This window comes from Apteryx rowi, unplaced genomic scaffold (genome assembly GCF_003343035.1).
Source record: "Apteryx rowi isolate R43461 unplaced genomic scaffold, aptRow1 scaffold_6, whole genome shotgun sequence".
Lineage (NCBI taxonomy): Eukaryota > Metazoa > Chordata > Aves > Apterygiformes > Apterygidae > Apteryx > Apteryx rowi.
This window is the reverse complement of record NW_020450871.1, coordinates 3,835,039-3,852,904: the sequence shown is the minus strand read 5'-3', so window position 1 is coordinate 3,852,904 and position 17,866 is coordinate 3,835,039. Positions and strand designations below refer to the sequence as shown.

The following is a 17,866-nucleotide window of genomic DNA, read 5'->3' as shown; positions in this document are numbered from 1 at the left end:
TAAGAAGCCAAGTCTCAAATTCCCCTTTGGCAGCTCATCTGGCCCCAGAGGAGTTAGGTTCAGGGGAGTCCTGTTCACGTAGGGTTTTGCTGCATACGTTTGCAGTTTCTTCGCTTACCCGTTTCTCTAGAGAATACGCACGATTTCTCCTAAGATAACAGATGATATGCGAATTCTCCTCCCCCTACCCTGTGCCTCATGAGGGAAAGTCACCAGAGATACAAAGTGAGACACGGAGAATGTTTAGTCCCTTTATCACAATCAGAAATCGTTTTGAAAACCCCATTAACAAGGACAATGCTATTCTTGGAGAGATAAAGAACTACCTCTTCAGTTGTCTTCTCTCCTTCACAAAAACACTCCAATACTATCCAGAGCCAGAAAAAGAGAACAACAGTAACATCATGATAAGTACTGGGGTTTTTGCTAATGAATTTTATCAGTATTGTGTCCTAGCCTGCTGGTGTAACAGGATATCTCATCTTTACCAGAGGAAACACCAGCCTTCGGGTTAGCAGCTCTTCAATAGTCCTAAACAACTACTCAACAGAGGGATGTCAGAACCTCCAGAAGAAAATAAACAAGCTAACCTGTAGCTGTACTGCTTGTATAATAAGAGTGGTGTACAATTAAGGAGTGTTTCAATCAATTATTTTCTCATTTATGCCAGGCAAACTCCTCTGAGCTCCTGAACCCAGTCATCTTTGGCCCCAAACTGAAAAATATAAGCAAGTCCCTAGGCTGCCCTGCAACCGTGAGCTAAATCACACTGGCATATAGTCTGCTTAGGCTCAATGGGAAATTGCTGCCTCGCAGCAGCACTGACTCCAACCCAGCAGGGTTAGTGAATCCAACCAGTACGTTCATGTATTCTGCTCTAAGGTCTAGCAGTAAGAAATCCAGACACCTACCAATGGGACTGGGAGTAGCCTTCAGCTTTCCTTATGCACATATACCTCTAACATGTGTCCTCCCAAGCTTAAAAGGCAATCCATATCTCTTCTGTAAGCAAGGGCTTCAGATATCCTGTTCATCTCAGCATCCCAGATGTTTGTCAGCCTATGTGCAGATAAATATTATTGGAGGACTGTTCATACAGATGCAGAGGCATCAGCAACAAGACTGCAGCACTCACTACACCGGTCACATCCTGACACTATGAAGAGTGTCTGCAGGACAGTGAACTCAGACCTGCCCTAAAGCACTTCAAAATTAAGAGATTGTCTTTATATCTGTATATTCTGCCCTATATACAGTCTGTCTAATTCAGAGAGCAGCTCAAAGCAGCAGTATAAAAAAATAGCTGTTTGGAGGATTCATTCTAACATCTGGAGGTAGAGATCCCACCCCTCCCTTGACTGCACTTCCTGCTCCATCCTAGATGCTCAGAGCATTAATTGGAGAAGAAGTTTCCCTCTGGAGGTGACAATGGTGGAGTTGGCATATTGCTAGATCCCACGAAGAGGCAGCTCAACTTCGGCTTCAATTCATTCCAAACTTTACTCATCTGAKTGGGAGAGGAGGAGAGAAAAACAGTACAACATTATGGGTCACTATCTCACCACACTATATTATAGCAGCAGTTTCAGGGTACTCAAAAGCACAACACARATTCACTGAAGTACTTCGGGGAGGTCCAGTGGATTCAGATTGTCCCTTTCAGACTGGTGCTATAACGCAGCGCTCAGCATTATACTGAGCACGCATGGAAAGGAGATTTCCTATATCTTGGACAAATTCTTTCAATGATGGGAAGGAAAAGAGTTGCAGGAGGAGAGACTTCTAATATAACGAATGCAAGAAAGCCTGTACATGGGGAAGTGAGAAGACCATATTTAGAGATGAACAAAGGGAGCTCTTGGATTCAGCAAAAAAGAAGGGAAGCTCCTCCTTGCCATATAATTTCTAACACAACCAAAAGCAGATCCATCTAGCAAACACATCATTCATTACAGAATAACTAGTTATTTAATGGTTGGGTCTACTTCAACCATTTTTATCATAAAAGCCATCCACAGGTGTGAGAAGAAGAAGAAAAAAAAAAGAAAAACACAGCAATTTGCTCTAAGAAGATGCACAGCCTTTTTAAGRGCTAAAGGCCAGCCCTGATCCTCACACCCAGCTGGGAAAACCTTTGATTACTTCTTAAAGGTTATGAAAGACCCCCGCTAGACAGACTATCAGAGGAGGAAGGCCCACAGGAAAAAAAAGAATCAGTTCAAATTTTCATTCATATTTTGGGAAAAAGAACATAGACCAGGAGAACTCACCTCTTTGTGACCCTGGATCTGGGAGTTGACAAAGGCCCCCAAGATGTGAGACGTGAGAGGCAGATAGATGTGGATGAGCTGTGTCTCCTGATGCAGGCAATACAGAGAAAAGTAATTCCGCAGCTCCATGGTTAGGATGGCATTTTCTTGCTGAATGAAGAGAAACTCAGTGAGATATACTGTCAGGAATAAGGTGCCAAGGAGGTTCATTTGCAGCAAGAGAAAACAGCATTCCTCACCATACTAGCAATGCAAACACATACCAAGAACCTAAAAGGCAGTTCCTGGACCCRTTTCACATGACAGCAACTACACTTTCCATCACACRGATTATTATTTTCTGTACCTCCTGCAAATGACACGCTGCCAAAGAGCCAGAAATAAGCATTGAAGAAAACAAATGCATTTTTCTTGTAGCACAGCGGGTAGCTCAAATTACCCAAAGTACAGGTTACCCCTTCCATCTAATGGCTTTCTGCAAATACGACCGAGCTACATAGCGGTATCATTATAGCAGTCCGCTACCATTTTTTCTCACAGGCTTCTGTCCTACCTCCACAATCCGAGACTCCAACTGCTCCACAGATTCTGGTTCCTTGTTCTGCACAGTGGCACTCATCATCTGCTTCTTCATCATGCTGTACTTATGCAATGCTCGCTGGTGCTTGTGCAATACCCCCTTCTCATGTCTTTCACACAGGTCCTTTACAGGAAAAGGAGAACAACAGATATTTCATGGAAGCAGGGCAGGGAGTTAAGACAGTAAGCAAGCAAGCCAAGTGTATCAGGAACACAAACTATTTTAATGGTCATGCTTTAGGTAATTTCTATGCTGCAGACTTTTTCTTTCTGTGTTTTCAAAAGGGTCAAAAAACGTTGGCACCTAACARTTTAAGAAACAAAACTGCTTGGACCCAGACCACTGAGCTTAAGAGGCAATCTGGAACATCACTTATGCCAACAGTTTGGATCTTTATCAAACCACTTATCTTTTGTGTCCTTTTCGATATTAAGTGCTGCCAATTAACAGTGATAATAGCTTGCCAGTGTCCTTCTATTTCTGTCCAGGCCTGGGAACATCAGGAGAGGCTGCCAAGTATCATTTAACTAGGTGCTTCTAAAAATACACCTTTGAACAAAAGACTAATATCAACAAAAACTTTTTCATTTGTAATTGAACCCAGGTCTCCATGGACAAAACAGTAGCTATCCAGCTCAGTGCCCTGACTCAGAAGCAACCAAATCTGGAAAAAGATTAGCTCATCCATATAATTCAAGCACACATATTTTCAATTTCCTTGCAGGGTTTGCTGTTTGGCAAGATCTCATCACAAGATGAGATCTGGTCAGTGAGGCTACAGAGCTAGCTATGGCCAACAGCCACTCCCCTCCCTCTGCCAGATGCCCAGTTTGCCTCTGAACYGTCCTTCCAGACAGTTTTCCATTCAGCTGGCGTTACACCCTCTAAAGAGCACAAGCTTGCTCTAAACAACTTTCTCATTGGCAGAAAAACAGCAGAACTCACTTTATAGGACTGGAGTAAATCCAGGAAAAGGTTCAGCTTCTCCACCACATCATTCTCTTCCTGTTTACCCTAGAAAACAAGGAAAAAGTACATTTTATGTAAGCCTGGCAAGAACCAACATCAGAGTTCTTCACATCCTTACACCATGCAGGCTCTCCACGGTATTCTCCAGGGCAAATCAATGCTTACACAACCGCATCAGGAGGCTTTCAGATGGCACTGGAGAGTTTAGTCTTTAGCACACAGAACAAAGATCCRACTGGAGCAGGAACAGCTTTTCCAACTGACTGATCCTTATAACAAGGGGAGTTAGTTTCACAAGTCCTGTGTGTCAGTCCTTTCAGCTCGCTCTGCCTGGAATTTCTTGCTCTTGCAGATTCCTMCAATCTTTCCTCTTTCCTTCTTACAAGATAACTAATCCATTAAATCTACAAATACCTGCATGTTCCCTGTAATAGTTCATGCATCAGAAAGCAGAGGTGAGACAACAAGCTAAATTTCACCACTTTCTTTATTTCTTCACTGAACATTATCTTTTCTTCCTGTATCAAGAGAGCTCTCTGGAGCATAAACCCTGGGGAAAAAATCTGGTCTGACTGATCTATAAAAGCATGCTGAGTGTTTTAACACAATGAGATGAGAAGTGAAAACTATTACTCTTCCTTCCCAGATTGTCATGTTCTCACATTATTCTACCAGTCATTATCACACTGTATAGTTACACAGCAATATGACACTTCTGTCTGAATGACTCTCATGTAATGTTTAGGTGCATGAATGTCAAAATTTGATTCAGAAATAAGTTCTTCTGGATTCTCTGCAGCAGATTAATAGGACAGAATGCAGGACTCAGCTCAGTACAGCAGTACAACTTWWCTTTTCCWWTWGMMWKKCWAWWGGAAAAGWWAAGGAAAGAAAGCTTTTCCCCCCATTTAAAACACAGTCCAKTTTTTTTTCCACCCATCATTCAAGCTTGCACAAGCAGGCTGGTGGTTGAGGATGCGAGTTTGGACTAGAGCCTCCCTGCAAAGACAGAGGAGTAATTCTTTAGTGCCTATGCCCACAGAGCTCAAGATTCACAATGAAACATAAGGCAGCAATGCACCTCCTCCATTTTACCAAAAAGAAGGGGGGAAAAAAAAAAGAAAAAAAAGCCAGAGGAACTCACCTGCTGCACAGCCTTATCTGCCAGAAGTGCAAATTCAACAGACAGACCCTTCAAGGCTTGTTTCAGAGTCCCCCACGTGCTATTGTTCAAAGCAGCCCAGGAAGGAAGCGGTGTAGTGTCTGAGCCCAAAGCACTGGGAGAAGAGAGAAGTAGTAGTTAAATCTAAGAAAAATTCCACTACGCAGATACGCCAACCTGCAGAGAGCAGTTCAGAGTTTCAAATCTGTCTAAACAGCTCATACTGCAGAGCTACTACTGAACAATCACAAATGCAGTGCTGCGTATATACTGGGGGAAGAGACAATATAATCAGTATCGGCACGTCAAGGTATTGCTATTTTCTTCTCTCTTGCTCTATGGAATGTAACCTTAGAGGAAAGCATGCATTTACTACTTTAAAGGTAGGAAAAACTTCATTACGAGCTACATATTCGCAGGTAAACCTCACAACAGTTTTGAGTTCTGAAGCAACAGTAGAAATGTTCCCATTAGCAAATCCTCTTTCTCCCAACCTACCTCAGTTCCTTTCCAAATATGAGAAGATCTGAGGCATTATCAATGGCTCGAGAAGCTATCCTCTCTGCACGGTCCCGAAGCTTGTAAAAGCTATTATAAATATTTCTGATGAGCTCCCTGCTGGCAGCAAACTGGGCCTGTATGTCAGCTGGAAGGAAGTCCTGAGGAAGCGCAAGAGGGATTACTAGTGGACACATCAGAGGCATATACACATATCTTAACTGTAGGCAGACTGTGTAGTCAGCAGAGAGACAGAGATTTCTCCAGAAGGAATTCAGGCTGTGGAAGCTAGTCTTTTGCCYGGAATGGCACTCTCAKGGAGACACACACYCCGTCACCCTATAAGGRCCCTGAAGAGATCAGCTTTGCAACWTAGGTGTCCAAGTCAGATGTCATATGAATACACCTAATTTTCAGGGACTGAAAGAGGCTTAAAGTCAGGGTACAGACAGAATTGGGAAAAATCTACAATTCTACTATGGAGCTGAAATTGGGCTTGTGAGGTTTCAGATTCATAAGTTCTGATCTGAAGCTACTAGCAACTGCCAGTGTGGCAAAGTTAAGCATGTACTGAAAAATCCAGCTAAGCTCTTTTTGACTTATGCATCATTGGTAAGAGCCTGAGTAAGCTCCGATTGCAAAAYCTTCTGCTAGCAATGCAGGAACCTGAACAGCAACTCACTCTACAATTGCTCAAACACRGTGAATGTATGTTTAAAAATTGCCATAGCACTAATCACTGGGATAAACAGATATACGGAGAACTTCTGACTAAGAAAGAAATAATAATCTTGCTTTGCACTTTTAACACTACAATCTCAAAGCACCCTGCAACAGAGAAGTGCGGGAACTGAGGCACGAGAGGCAAAGCTACTTGCCCACTCATTTTTTCTAATGTGATACCGATGATCCACACTCAAGGATCATGAAAAGACATYGTACATAAATTGTGAAATCACATACAATTTTTAACCCTTCAGTAGTCACCCTCTCATCTCCTGCAGAGCATAATTTTGCCAATATGCATGGGAGAAGTGATTAAAAGTTCAGTGAATAGGCATTAGTAGTTGGGTTATTTTTAAGTCTTCTATAACAGTCCAAATTACCCTCCCACAGGGAGAAGACAGACATAATGATGGCACATACACATGGGGAAAATACCAATCTAGACACTAGCTTTTAAACTGTGTGGTATGCACATTTGTTTGTTAGGCAAGTACAAGTAATTGCTGAGAAACACGTTCTGAGCAAGATGCATTGTTTAATCTTTATCATATTCATGAACCAACATTTAGCTAGAAATAGCTAGACCTTAGGAGTCAAATATTTATTTCTGTTTTCTATAAAATTAGAAGTTTAGAAGCCCTTCAAACTTTGGAAACAACTTCCTCCTACTTAAGGTTTCTGTCTATCACCCAACAAACACTATAGCTGATCTACCTGGAGAAGAGAAACATTTAAACCAGAATAATACTTTGTGAGAAATACAGATACCTTGGCTTGGGTAGCTAGTCTGCAAGTCATGAATTCATCTCCCACTCCTTGGACCAATTCTCTTAGCTTATTCTGAACATCCTGGAGAAGCAACAGGATCAAATGAGCATTTAAAGAACCAAGTAAAACACAGGCAGTTTACACAGGTCACAGATATATTGCAATAATAAGGCACAACTTAGCACATACAGCTTTATCAGGTTAGGTTTAATCCAAGTAGAAGCATAATATGTATTCCCCTAAGAACAGATATCGTTTTCAAAATAYTACACTCTTGGCATTGAATAAAATTATACTCCACTTTCCAGCTGCAGAAATACCTATAGAGAGAAAATGTTCTTCATCATACAGAGCAACAACATGTTGGTCAAAAGCAATTATGAACTCTGTGCGCAGGGCAACAGTTACAGGAGGACAYGCAAACTCAGACTATCGCTAACAAGTACTCACTGAGCCACTGAAGGACAGAAAGAGCTTCAAGAGCACGTCTTCTGAGAAAGGGGGATGCCGTGCCACCAGGTTTATAAAACGCTTCAGAGCCCTCCTCCTAGATTCTATGAATTCTCGGTCAGCTACAGGAAGGAACATTGAATTTGAATTAATGCATCACACATTACAGATGCTCAGAAGGGGGGGGGGGGAGGCACCTAGTCCAGTAATTTCCTTGCACTTATACACCATGCTAAAGTACTGCAAGAAAACCAAAGAATGGCCATCTGTGGTTTGTGAGCTCCCTAAAACAGATCTTTTAGATTGACCACCAGAACAACTTTTCCTTCAAGTCGTTCTTTACATCTTATTGCAATCCTGGAAATACATCCATGCATGCTTACTTCCACAGGACAGGCTAGGTAGGCAGGATAAATAACCAAGTTTAAGGCCTGGAGCCTCTATTTACAAACTGTGGGCATACAAAGATTTTTCTTCCTCCAAGTCTATTCCATAGGTGGTCCACAGGGGGGATCTTACTCTGTTTGAGAGTCCTGGATGCTATTGCATTGCAGACCACGCAGCCACTTGCAACCGCTTTACCAATTTCAAAGTGAATTATCCCACATCCCTTCATCCCACGCTTTGTTTGCTCATTATTCTAGAGAGCTAACTTCAGAGTGTTTTACCTTCAGCTGCCCCTCCTCCACACTTTTAAGCATTTTGGGGTTTGGGGAAGAAGAAAGGGKTTTTTTTAATTGTTTGCTCAAGATCAATGCCCATCATTTTCACATAAGCCTTCAGAAAGTACTTTGAAAAACCTGTGTGGCAATCTGTAGCACAATAACCCAAAGACTCCCTACTTGTCCAGCTAGAAAAAGTTCAATTTGGCTTCCTTCCTGAAACAGGAAGGGTTTCAGTCGGGTGATACTGCAGTTAAGTCTAGGATTCAAAGATCCTAGAGTTTTTTCAGGAAAGATATAAAATTAAACAAAAGTAAATTTGAAGCAAAAGAGAGCAGAAAAGATTGAAAGTAAAGACATAAGCAGACAAAGGGATACCTAAAACTTATCCGTGAAAGAGTCTGTTTTTTGCCTCACTGTTAAGCTAGAGTTTGATTGCTGCGTGCAGTCTCTATAATGATCTCTAGCGCAGCATTACTCATCAAATGGTTTGCAGTCACTGGGGTCACAGATCTTCATTGTGCTTTGTTCACACTTCAGCCTACATACAGATTTTTGAAGTCATCTACTCACTTCCTACATTATCTGCCTCAGTATGCTGCTCTGCTCCAAAACAAGCAGAGAAACTATCAATCTTTCTTCATCTGACAGATAGATGAAAGTAGACCATTATTTAGAGTTAAGTATATAACTTAGTATAAGAGTATGCCGAACACACAGAGCGCGTAGCTTTGCCCATCAGGCTCTGGGACTAAAGAAGAAGAAAGGAAGAGTCACACATCTATATGGATCCATTAAATTCTGAGCCCTGCAATTCCATGTATTAGTTCCATTAACCTACTCAGAAACAAGAACTACCCATTCCACTTCTTTTTTCCTGTTTGCAGTTTCTATTTAACATGACTTCCTCAGCTTTTCTATATGCAGAATCACTGGACTAAAGGCAGTCATCATCCTCTTTCTTAACACAGCTTTGAAACCGTTTAGGACTGTATACTTAACATAGTTTGGGAACATATCCTATCAGAATTTTTTAAACATCTGTATCTATTGATAAGAAATGCATGTGAATGCATAGAAGTATCAACACACTGGTAACACAAAGAAATAACAATGACTGACAAATAATACGTATTGGTAGCTTCTCCTTCAAGTATCCTCTCTCCGCTAAGATTAACCAGAGAAGGTCACTTTGCTTTAAAGTATTGCATGAAGTTGTCAGCCTGCAAATTCTAGCTGAGAACACTGAATCAGGCCAAATTCAACAGACTGGTTCTTGCAGCCTCAAAACAAAACAAAAACAAACAAACAAAAAATCCCACATTTGACATTTTGCATTCCATCATAAAAAAATATGACCATGGAAGCTTTTCAACAGTATTATTTTGCTTTGCTCCAGTTCACTATAAACTCTGCTCTGTTCACTGTTTCACAGTTCCTCTTTACTATAGAGATACATGGACTCCTTGACTGAAATCAATTATTTATCTGAAACATGTTAAGCTTAGCAATATGGACAGGAGACAAGACAGTGAAAAGCTTGTTCTTCAGCAGATAAAGCAGAAAACAAGACAGGATTTTATACAGTTATGTAGCATTTTAAATGATAAAGTTTAAAAAAAGTGCCAATATTTCAGATTAATGAAAAATGTATCTGAAGTAGCTCTGATATGCTTCCAGTCTTGAGATACTTCACTGGTTTCTATCCTGACAGTTACAATGTAGTTGAATGAACCAACACACTGATTCCAACCTCAGCTTTTAACTCCTGGTTAGACTAAGCAGATGGACAAGCTCCTTTTTCAGAACAGGAAGCCAAAAAAAGCAATAGCTACTATAAGGCAGTTGGTTTGTCTGCCAGAAAGACACCTTTTTATACATAAACTGAGAAACTAATTACCACTGCCTGCATCATAAGGCTTCTGTGCAAGATAATATTACAATACATAGTGACCTGATGTAGTGGTTCACTTAACATCTCTGTGCTTGCCAGTCCCCTTTAGGTTCGCATGACATCGTGACTCTGTACTCTCCCTCTCCCCYCAGTCACTTCTTCTGGAGTTTTAAGCCTTTTAATAGAGATTTTCAACTTCACTGTTCTGCTATAGACGAGTAATGGGATTTCCAGAAATGTTTAACAATCTGAGCACTTCAAAATGCAGCACACTACAGCTGTTTGACAGAGCTGCTTGACTCAAAGCATCATAGAACTGTGACCATTGTAATCTATTTTCTTAAAAAAACAGCTGCAACTCTACCATGCTCTTTTGCCGAGTTACTCCTTAAATCTTGTCAGAAAGGTCATTGGATACTGAATTTCTACTTAGAAAAAGAACACTGAAATTTTAGATTTACATTTTACCTATAGAGGACTTATAGCATTGCAATAATTCACACCTCCAAATTCCATGCTGCAATCTCAGAGTCTTCTGARCAAAACAGAAACAAAGACTTTGTATTCCTTTAAATACATATGTTCAACAGTATCATCCTGATCACGCTTACACCACAACCCCTCCAGTCAAAAGAAAAACCCAGATTTACCTCCCAGCATCCTCTTTGGTGGGAGTGCTGGTACCATACGATATGGAAACTTCTGAAGCAGCATCTCGTGGAACACCACAAAATCATTATATCGCCTGTACACTGAGCATTTGAATCGCTGCAAAAGAGCAAAGGAAAAAATAATCAATACTCAGATTAGACAGTCAGCAGCACTTCCATAATCACATCCGGAGACTTCAGAAGTGATATATTTCTTATTTTTAGAGGCCATTAGCCTTGGGGGGGGAAAGGAGGGAATAAAACCTCCAAAGCCAGCCACCTTTCAGTTATTAATATAGATGACATAACTACTTGATGGTGTTCTTCTAACTACAGTCCTTTTGACAATACTCAATACTCTTAAAATGGTACTCTTAAAGTGCTCTAGAGAGCTCCTTTCCTGAAATACTTCAAATCCCTGCTCCAGTTCTTAGGAACTTTCTCTAAAACCATTTTACACCCAAAGGTGGACAAACAAACTTAGATCATGTTAAGCACTAGCCAAAATGACCGACCTTTTAAATGAACCTCACGAAAGAAAAAGAGGGCCTGCTATTGAAGTTAAATCTATAAGGAAAATTTGAAAGTTCCTTTAAAAACTTAGTCCTTAATTTTCCATTTCTTAGATCAAGCTGTAGAACACAGCAGAGAGACTGGTTACTCACTCCAGGAGGAGTTTGGTAGCACCTACAACAGACACTTGAGAGGTAAAAATCATTTTAAAAAACACCACTACTACACATTCCACTATTGGAGCAGCTGATCAGAAGGACTATGCATCATTATATCCATTCTTACTACGTCTGCACTGCACATCATCCACCACTTCTTGAGGCACTATGCATTTGCCAAAACAACACAACRGGGCATAGAACTGGAACAGAATGGATACAGCCCTTAGGGCCTCCCTTCATCTGCTCTGAAATCTGATGTTGATTTGTTTTGCAGGTATTAGGCCAAGCTATGCTTCTTTTTGTGGAAGTATCATTATACAGCTAGAACTGCAAGAAAGATGACAGCAACTGAAAGGACTTGGTGATAGGCTCCTAAATACAAGACCTAGGAGCCCATCAGGGTCACCGAGTGCAATGTGCTGAAGTCAGAGGCAAACATGAACGTCATGTCCAAAAGGGCCCACGGAAGCATTCACTCTGCCAGACCTTTCTCCCTCATGAGTCTTTGACAAACTTATGACCTTCAGCATAAAAGAAGCAAAGCCCCAAGCGCCACTACAGGCAAGTGAACCAAACGTCGCTTACTTGACTATGTACAGCATATGTTCTGACTATGTATAGCAGCGACTGAACAACCGATGATCTGGTGGCCGGAGGGATGTAAATTGCTCTTGGTCTACTTTGAAAAGGATAGACCTCCTGCTCATAAACACACAGAAGCTACCAGAGAGCAATTTCACTGGCTTTTCCATAAAGAGGAAAAGATGCATCATCTTCAGTCTCCTCTTATACCAAGAGCAGAACCTACAGATTAGTATTAGGGCAAGTAAACTGGAAATGGCCTAGACTCTTGAGGAGGATTTGCAGTACCTATTTTGTTTATAAAGGATTTTGGTTTAGCACTGCCAATCCGATTTCTTCACAAGCTCTAACTAGACTGAAACATCCAGTATCCTACGCCTACCTGTTATGAAAACATTAAATTTTCAATGTTGTATAGCAGCTTTCATACAGAGCTCAGGTTTCAGGAGAGTCTGCTGGGCTAGCGCTCTTAATACTACCCATTCACTTTGCAAAACTAGCAGACCATGCATCAGCCCTCAGTCAGGAGATGTCCTATACTGCAAATGCACAGGTCAAGAAAGCATAATGATACTGCATTTAAAGCAAACCAATACAACTGGCCTACTCAAAACCAGCATCACCCAACACATGTATCAAATTATACAAGACTTTGACAGCAGGACCAGCAACTGTGCGGATGTTCCTAAGAGGACACATTCTCACCAACCAACACTTGTTCACATTACCTTGCTGGAAACCTCATATTCCACATGTTTCAGAAAAAGGCCCTTCTTCTCTGGTATAAGCTCCACCTGCACACTGTCCTTGCTCAATAGCTCTTGTAGGGTGTGGGAAAGCAGCAGTGGATTTCCCTGGGGCGCCTGCATCAGAAACTGTTCCGGTTCCCTCGGTTCATTTACTGGAGGTTTTGCCAAATCTAGAAGACAAAAGGGGGGAAAAAAAAACGTCCAGAAGATCTCGAGAAGACAAAGTGAAAAAGTAGCCTTAAAATATTCTGTTCCCTCGCTCAGTGCTCCCACAGGACTGCAACGCAACCAGAACACCACTTAAACCACTCCTCCCCCAGGAGGCTACGCTACTTCCCACACGTTTAAGACTTTGGTGCCTCCCTCTTCGCAACACCCAGGAGCGCCACCAATTACACCAAGTCAGAAAGTCATCTCTACTGAGGAGGAAAAAAAATAAAAAAAAAAAAATTCCACAGGCCAAATTTGTTCTGTGAATCAGCGAAAAGGCCTGCATTTCCTGCCTGTCCAGCTCCCACCACAGCAGGATCTGCCAAAACGAATGAAACCCTAGCTCAGCACTTCTGGATCCTGCCTAGAACAACTCATGGAAGGAAAGAAAATGTGTTGTTTTACTGCACTGCAGAAATGTAATATATTAATTTCACATGTTATTACAAAGGAAGGAGATACTTCATTTGACATAATTTTATTAAAACCTATAAGAGTATGCTAGAGTGCACAAGGATTATAATAATTTACTATGTTAATATATTTAAGTTCAAGAGCAGGGAAAAAAGGTTCTTAATAAGGGCAACCAATCAGACAAGTCCTCAATCACAGCAAGCTCTGGCAATATCTTCCAAATACACCTCTTCTACTGCTTGTAGCTAAAAATCAAACAGCTTTTTACAGTGACTTCAACCACAGCTGGACAGCTTTGGACACAGCATCCTTAACTAATTCTCAGCAAGATGCAAAAACGAAAAAAGACAGCTCTAAGCCTGGAAGGCAAACTGTCTTAAAGAAGGGGCAAAGATGATTCAGCGAGCTGTCCTACTGAATGACTAATTGCAGCCCACTATCTGAACTCAATTTACTCCATAACTATACATACTATGCAAATGTAAACTAAGCTTACATTGTTTTGCAAAGTAATCCCCTTCCTACCCATTTTACATCTAAGAAAAGACAGAGACAGGGTGAAAAACATGGATGTAACCCAGGAATCTATCCAAGATACCTGGGTTCTGTYTTCCAGCCTGTGACTATCAGATTGCTTCCCCTCTGTACATTCTCTTTAACATGGATACTGCGATCAACCTCTTTTACAAAGAATTTGAATCMAATGATGGAAAATTACCTAGGAAAGCTAGGTATTACTAATTATCCCCCCCTTACAAGTGTTCAGAAGTTACACCACTTCCTAAACACACCTGAAGTTTTGAGAACAGAAAAAGACAGCAACATTATAGAACAAAGAGCCACTACAGAATCAAGAACCATTCCTATAAGCTTGGACACATAGCTCCAAAGGCTGATAACTGCATAAGAAATTCACTCAGGGAAAATAAGGATTCATATCATTAACTCAAAAGCCCTGTCCTCCTGAGAAGAACGTCCCACCTGTTCCTTCATGTGCTCTAGGCCCTGATAAACGGGGAAAACAGTTAATCTCTGACTCAGCAGATACACAGCTTCAGAATAGACTCTTCATTCTCTGTTCCATAAAACAGCTTAAGTAAACCAAACTAAATCCAGGACAAATGACCTTATCCCACATGTCTCATCAGGCTTCGGATTCCTGCTAACGTGACTCAGAAGCAAGTCTTGACACCTCCAYTTTAACAGAATAGCGTATCACCTACCGACTCCACCTATGCAACAGCTTCTCAAAAAGTTCCAGTTACTTGCCAGAAGTTTGTAGTAAGACAATGCAAGCTAACTCAATGTTGACATGGGATACTGCTGCATAAAGTGATAACACCTCTCCACTTTTCAGGTAGATTCCGAAAGATTTCTGCTGAACTGGGAAAGAAAGGAGGAAAGAAAATTCAGAATACAGCTAGTAAGGCAGAAGATTTTTCTAATGTTGTAAAATCCTCCCCCACCTGACCTTTGATGGGGCAACAGGGTACAATAAACATCTGTTATCAAGGGAAGTGTCATAAATACACGCAGGAAAGTGCAACGAAAAGCACAAGACGGCCTCACTCCCCAAAGCAGAGGTTCTCTGGGGGCGCACGCTTGTTGCTCTTGGTTTTAATTGCTCAGACACGTCGGTGAAACACAACATGACACAGGAGATTTAGTTATTTCTACCATTCATACACACACTCTTAAACACAGTGAAGAGAATACCAGCCCGCTATGCTGCTAAACCACTAGCTCTCATTTCAGAGGAAGTCACGGGAAAGTATTCTCCCATGCAGGGGCTGGCCAAAATGCAACCCACCTGTTTCCTGAGAGAGCAGTGTCAGCCTGCACCAACACGACRCTCCTCCTGCCTATCGAGTCGCTCCTCCCTGCTTTCCATCTTCTTGCCGACCAACGGACAAAACAGGAATCTCGCAGCACAGACTGCTCCCTAAGCTGGGGCTCAGCATCACCCGATAAGCTACTAAAGCTGCCAGTGGGAAAAGATAGGTCTAAGAGAAAAGACTCATAGGATGAATCACAAATCCTTTGACATTTCATCTGCAAGTCTTGGAACCTGCAGCATGATCCAGACTTTCAGGCAAGTTAATGCTGAGAAGGACTCTCAGATTCATCAGTGATCTGAACCCTCATTACCCTGTAAAACAATTACAGGGTGAAGCCCCATACAGAGATCTAGTCAAAACACAATGCTCCTTTGACAATTCAGCCATGTTCCTCCTTTCACTTGTAATGCTTTGCCAGTTTTCATCAAGTTATTCTCTAAAATTGCTTTCTAGAATTCATCTTCAGGAAATACCTTCTCTTTATCAGCAGTTCCCACATTTGGCTCTTGCCAAACTACTCTGCAACTTCTTTAGATCCCAACCTTGTCTAAATATGATCTTTTAATTGGTATGATATTTCATACAAGTTTGAATAATTATTGTTTAATAGATAAATAAATGCAGGGCATCCCATATCAACAAGACAGCCAGTCAAGGTGAACTTGCACTTGCATCTTCAAACACAGGTCTCAGAGCACAGCAAGATGACCGCTCTAGAAAACACTATCACAGCATCAACACTAACCCTGCAGAACAATATATACTGGAGGCATTCATCAGCCCATTTTTCATTCTGCTGACAAGAGAGTCAATTCAGGAACACCCGCAAGAACCCTGGCCAGGACTGATGGATAATAGTGTGAACTCATTGGTATGAGCTCCTGTGTTCAACCAGTGAAAGGATTTACAYGCATTGTAACAAGACACTTAACACTTCCCATCACGCGCTCCCTGCTTGAGGGCAGCTAACTTGGAAAGYATTCCCTTTGGTTTCAGCAAATCATCATCTAGTAAAGGCTTATACACATAGGGCAGTAAGCAAATGAAGAAATGGGGTATGGAATGATCCACTRGAACACAGGGAAGTAGTGACAACGGACAAAAYGAAATCAGCTTCTTTGAGAAATTCTGCTGTAGTAAAAGGATAGCTTGCACAATCTGTTGTCCATAAAATACCAGGAAGTAGCCCAGTATAACTGAAAACAAGTTGTTATAAAAGTTTAAATATATATATATAGACACATACATACATATGTAAACAAGCAGACAATAAGACTGGAAATAAAAGTTTAAAGAAGTATAATTTTTATTGGTTGTAAAAGAAAATAACCATGGAAACACTCCATAACACATTATTTTATTCGGTAATAAGTCAAGTAGCCTTTGGACTGAAAGGAGTTAAGAAACTTACCTAGAGAACAACTGAAATGGAAAGCTATGCCGCTCTACGCCACACTCATTTCACCCTTTTGTTGGGGCCCACAGTTCAATACGCCCATTCACGCAACCAGACAGCAGTCTATCCTCCACAGTTATCAGTTTCCTGAATCAAAATATCTACACTCATACATTTATGAAAGCCAAAGTGAAATTTCAAGTCTCTGATTAGTTACAAGCAAGTTTTACATGCAAGGAAGCACGCTYAAAAAGAGAAGGGCAATGCCAGGGCTGGAAGCACAGATAGTAAATCACAACACACATCTTGCCTACGGAAGTTCTGTCAACCAAATTTGGACAGCTTATCTCCACTTTACAGACGGCTGCCACTAACAACTCTTCATTACACCAGCGAGGTAAGCAGCTAAACTTATTAGAAACTCTTACGTAGAAGGTGCCGTAGAATCACATATTACATTAGTAGCAGATTTTCTACAAGGAGAAAAGAATCTGAAAGGAAGTGAAGCCTTTGGGAAGAACAGCTAGGATTTCCTCATCGTTATCACAGGCCGTGGCTTTATGGAGAAGAAGCGATGCCAACTCGCAGGAAAAGCGGAGAAGAGCGAGGACTGTATATTTTTGTACACAGATACCACAGATTTCCCTGCAGCAAAAACAAAGGCTCTGCTACGAACTCCTGGAACAGGGATACTGAAACAGCAGTGTAAATATCATTCATCAGCATTTTCCTTTTCTTTCCATTTTCTCATGAAAAGCCTCAGGAATTATGTATTAAATCAACTTCAAGTAGATTCCCTCCTCACTTTTTTTTTTTTTTTTTTTTTTTTAATTCTTGCATAATTTGAAATCCCCTAAAAGTCAAGAAACAAAAACAGAAGTCCCACAAAAAGTTTTTCTTCCTATTAAGGGCTTCACTTATTTTTTGAGACAACTGGCTGCAACTTGTGTGTTTTAAGAAGGCGTTTAAAAATATATAATTCTTATCTATAACGGAACAACGCAAAGGAATTGGTCTATTTTGTCAAACAAAGCTCACCGATACACAGATCCGTGTTCAACACRGAAGGGAGGTCCATACTTCTGACTAGGTACAAGCAAAGTCATCACATTTAGTTCCACCCTGGTTGAGAGGTGGAGTGACAGCACCCTTCCTTCTCCCCCACCCCCAACARTTAGTTTGTAAATATAACCTATCCAAAACAAGACAAGATAAAATGCACATACTATCATAAAATTAGAAACTGGAAAACAGGCTCTAAAATTTTGTTTTTCTCCTTTAAAACCCCAGCTTTCTCAGTGCAGACGTCAAATATGCATTCTGGGTTGGTTGGTTTGGGGGCTTTTCTTTCTTTGTTTTTGAGGGGTTGGTTCG

General features: G+C 41.1%; 1 protein-coding gene across 1 annotated transcript in view; it reads right to left on the bottom strand.

Moving 5' to 3' along the window:
- Positions 1 to 237: 237 nt before the first annotated feature.
- The window catches only part of SNX8 (sorting nexin 8), a 21,301-nt gene continuing 3,672 nt past the window's right edge, over positions 238 to 17,866 (bottom strand). Inside the window, exons 2-11 of the mRNA XM_026082973.1 lie at positions 12,614 to 12,804; positions 10,630 to 10,747; positions 7,424 to 7,545; positions 6,974 to 7,054; positions 5,480 to 5,640; positions 4,964 to 5,096; positions 3,796 to 3,864; positions 2,824 to 2,973; positions 2,271 to 2,420; positions 238 to 1,507 (exon numbers count right to left, since the gene is read on the bottom strand). Of these exons, the coding sequence (XP_025938758.1) occupies positions 1,394 to 1,507; positions 2,271 to 2,420; positions 2,824 to 2,973; positions 3,796 to 3,864; positions 4,964 to 5,096; positions 5,480 to 5,640; positions 6,974 to 7,054; positions 7,424 to 7,545; positions 10,630 to 10,747; positions 12,614 to 12,804 (1,289 nt within the window). The 3' untranslated portion in view covers positions 238 to 1,393. The remainder of the gene's footprint in view (positions 1,508 to 2,270; positions 2,421 to 2,823; positions 2,974 to 3,795; positions 3,865 to 4,963; positions 5,097 to 5,479; positions 5,641 to 6,973; positions 7,055 to 7,423; positions 7,546 to 10,629; positions 10,748 to 12,613; positions 12,805 to 17,866) is intronic.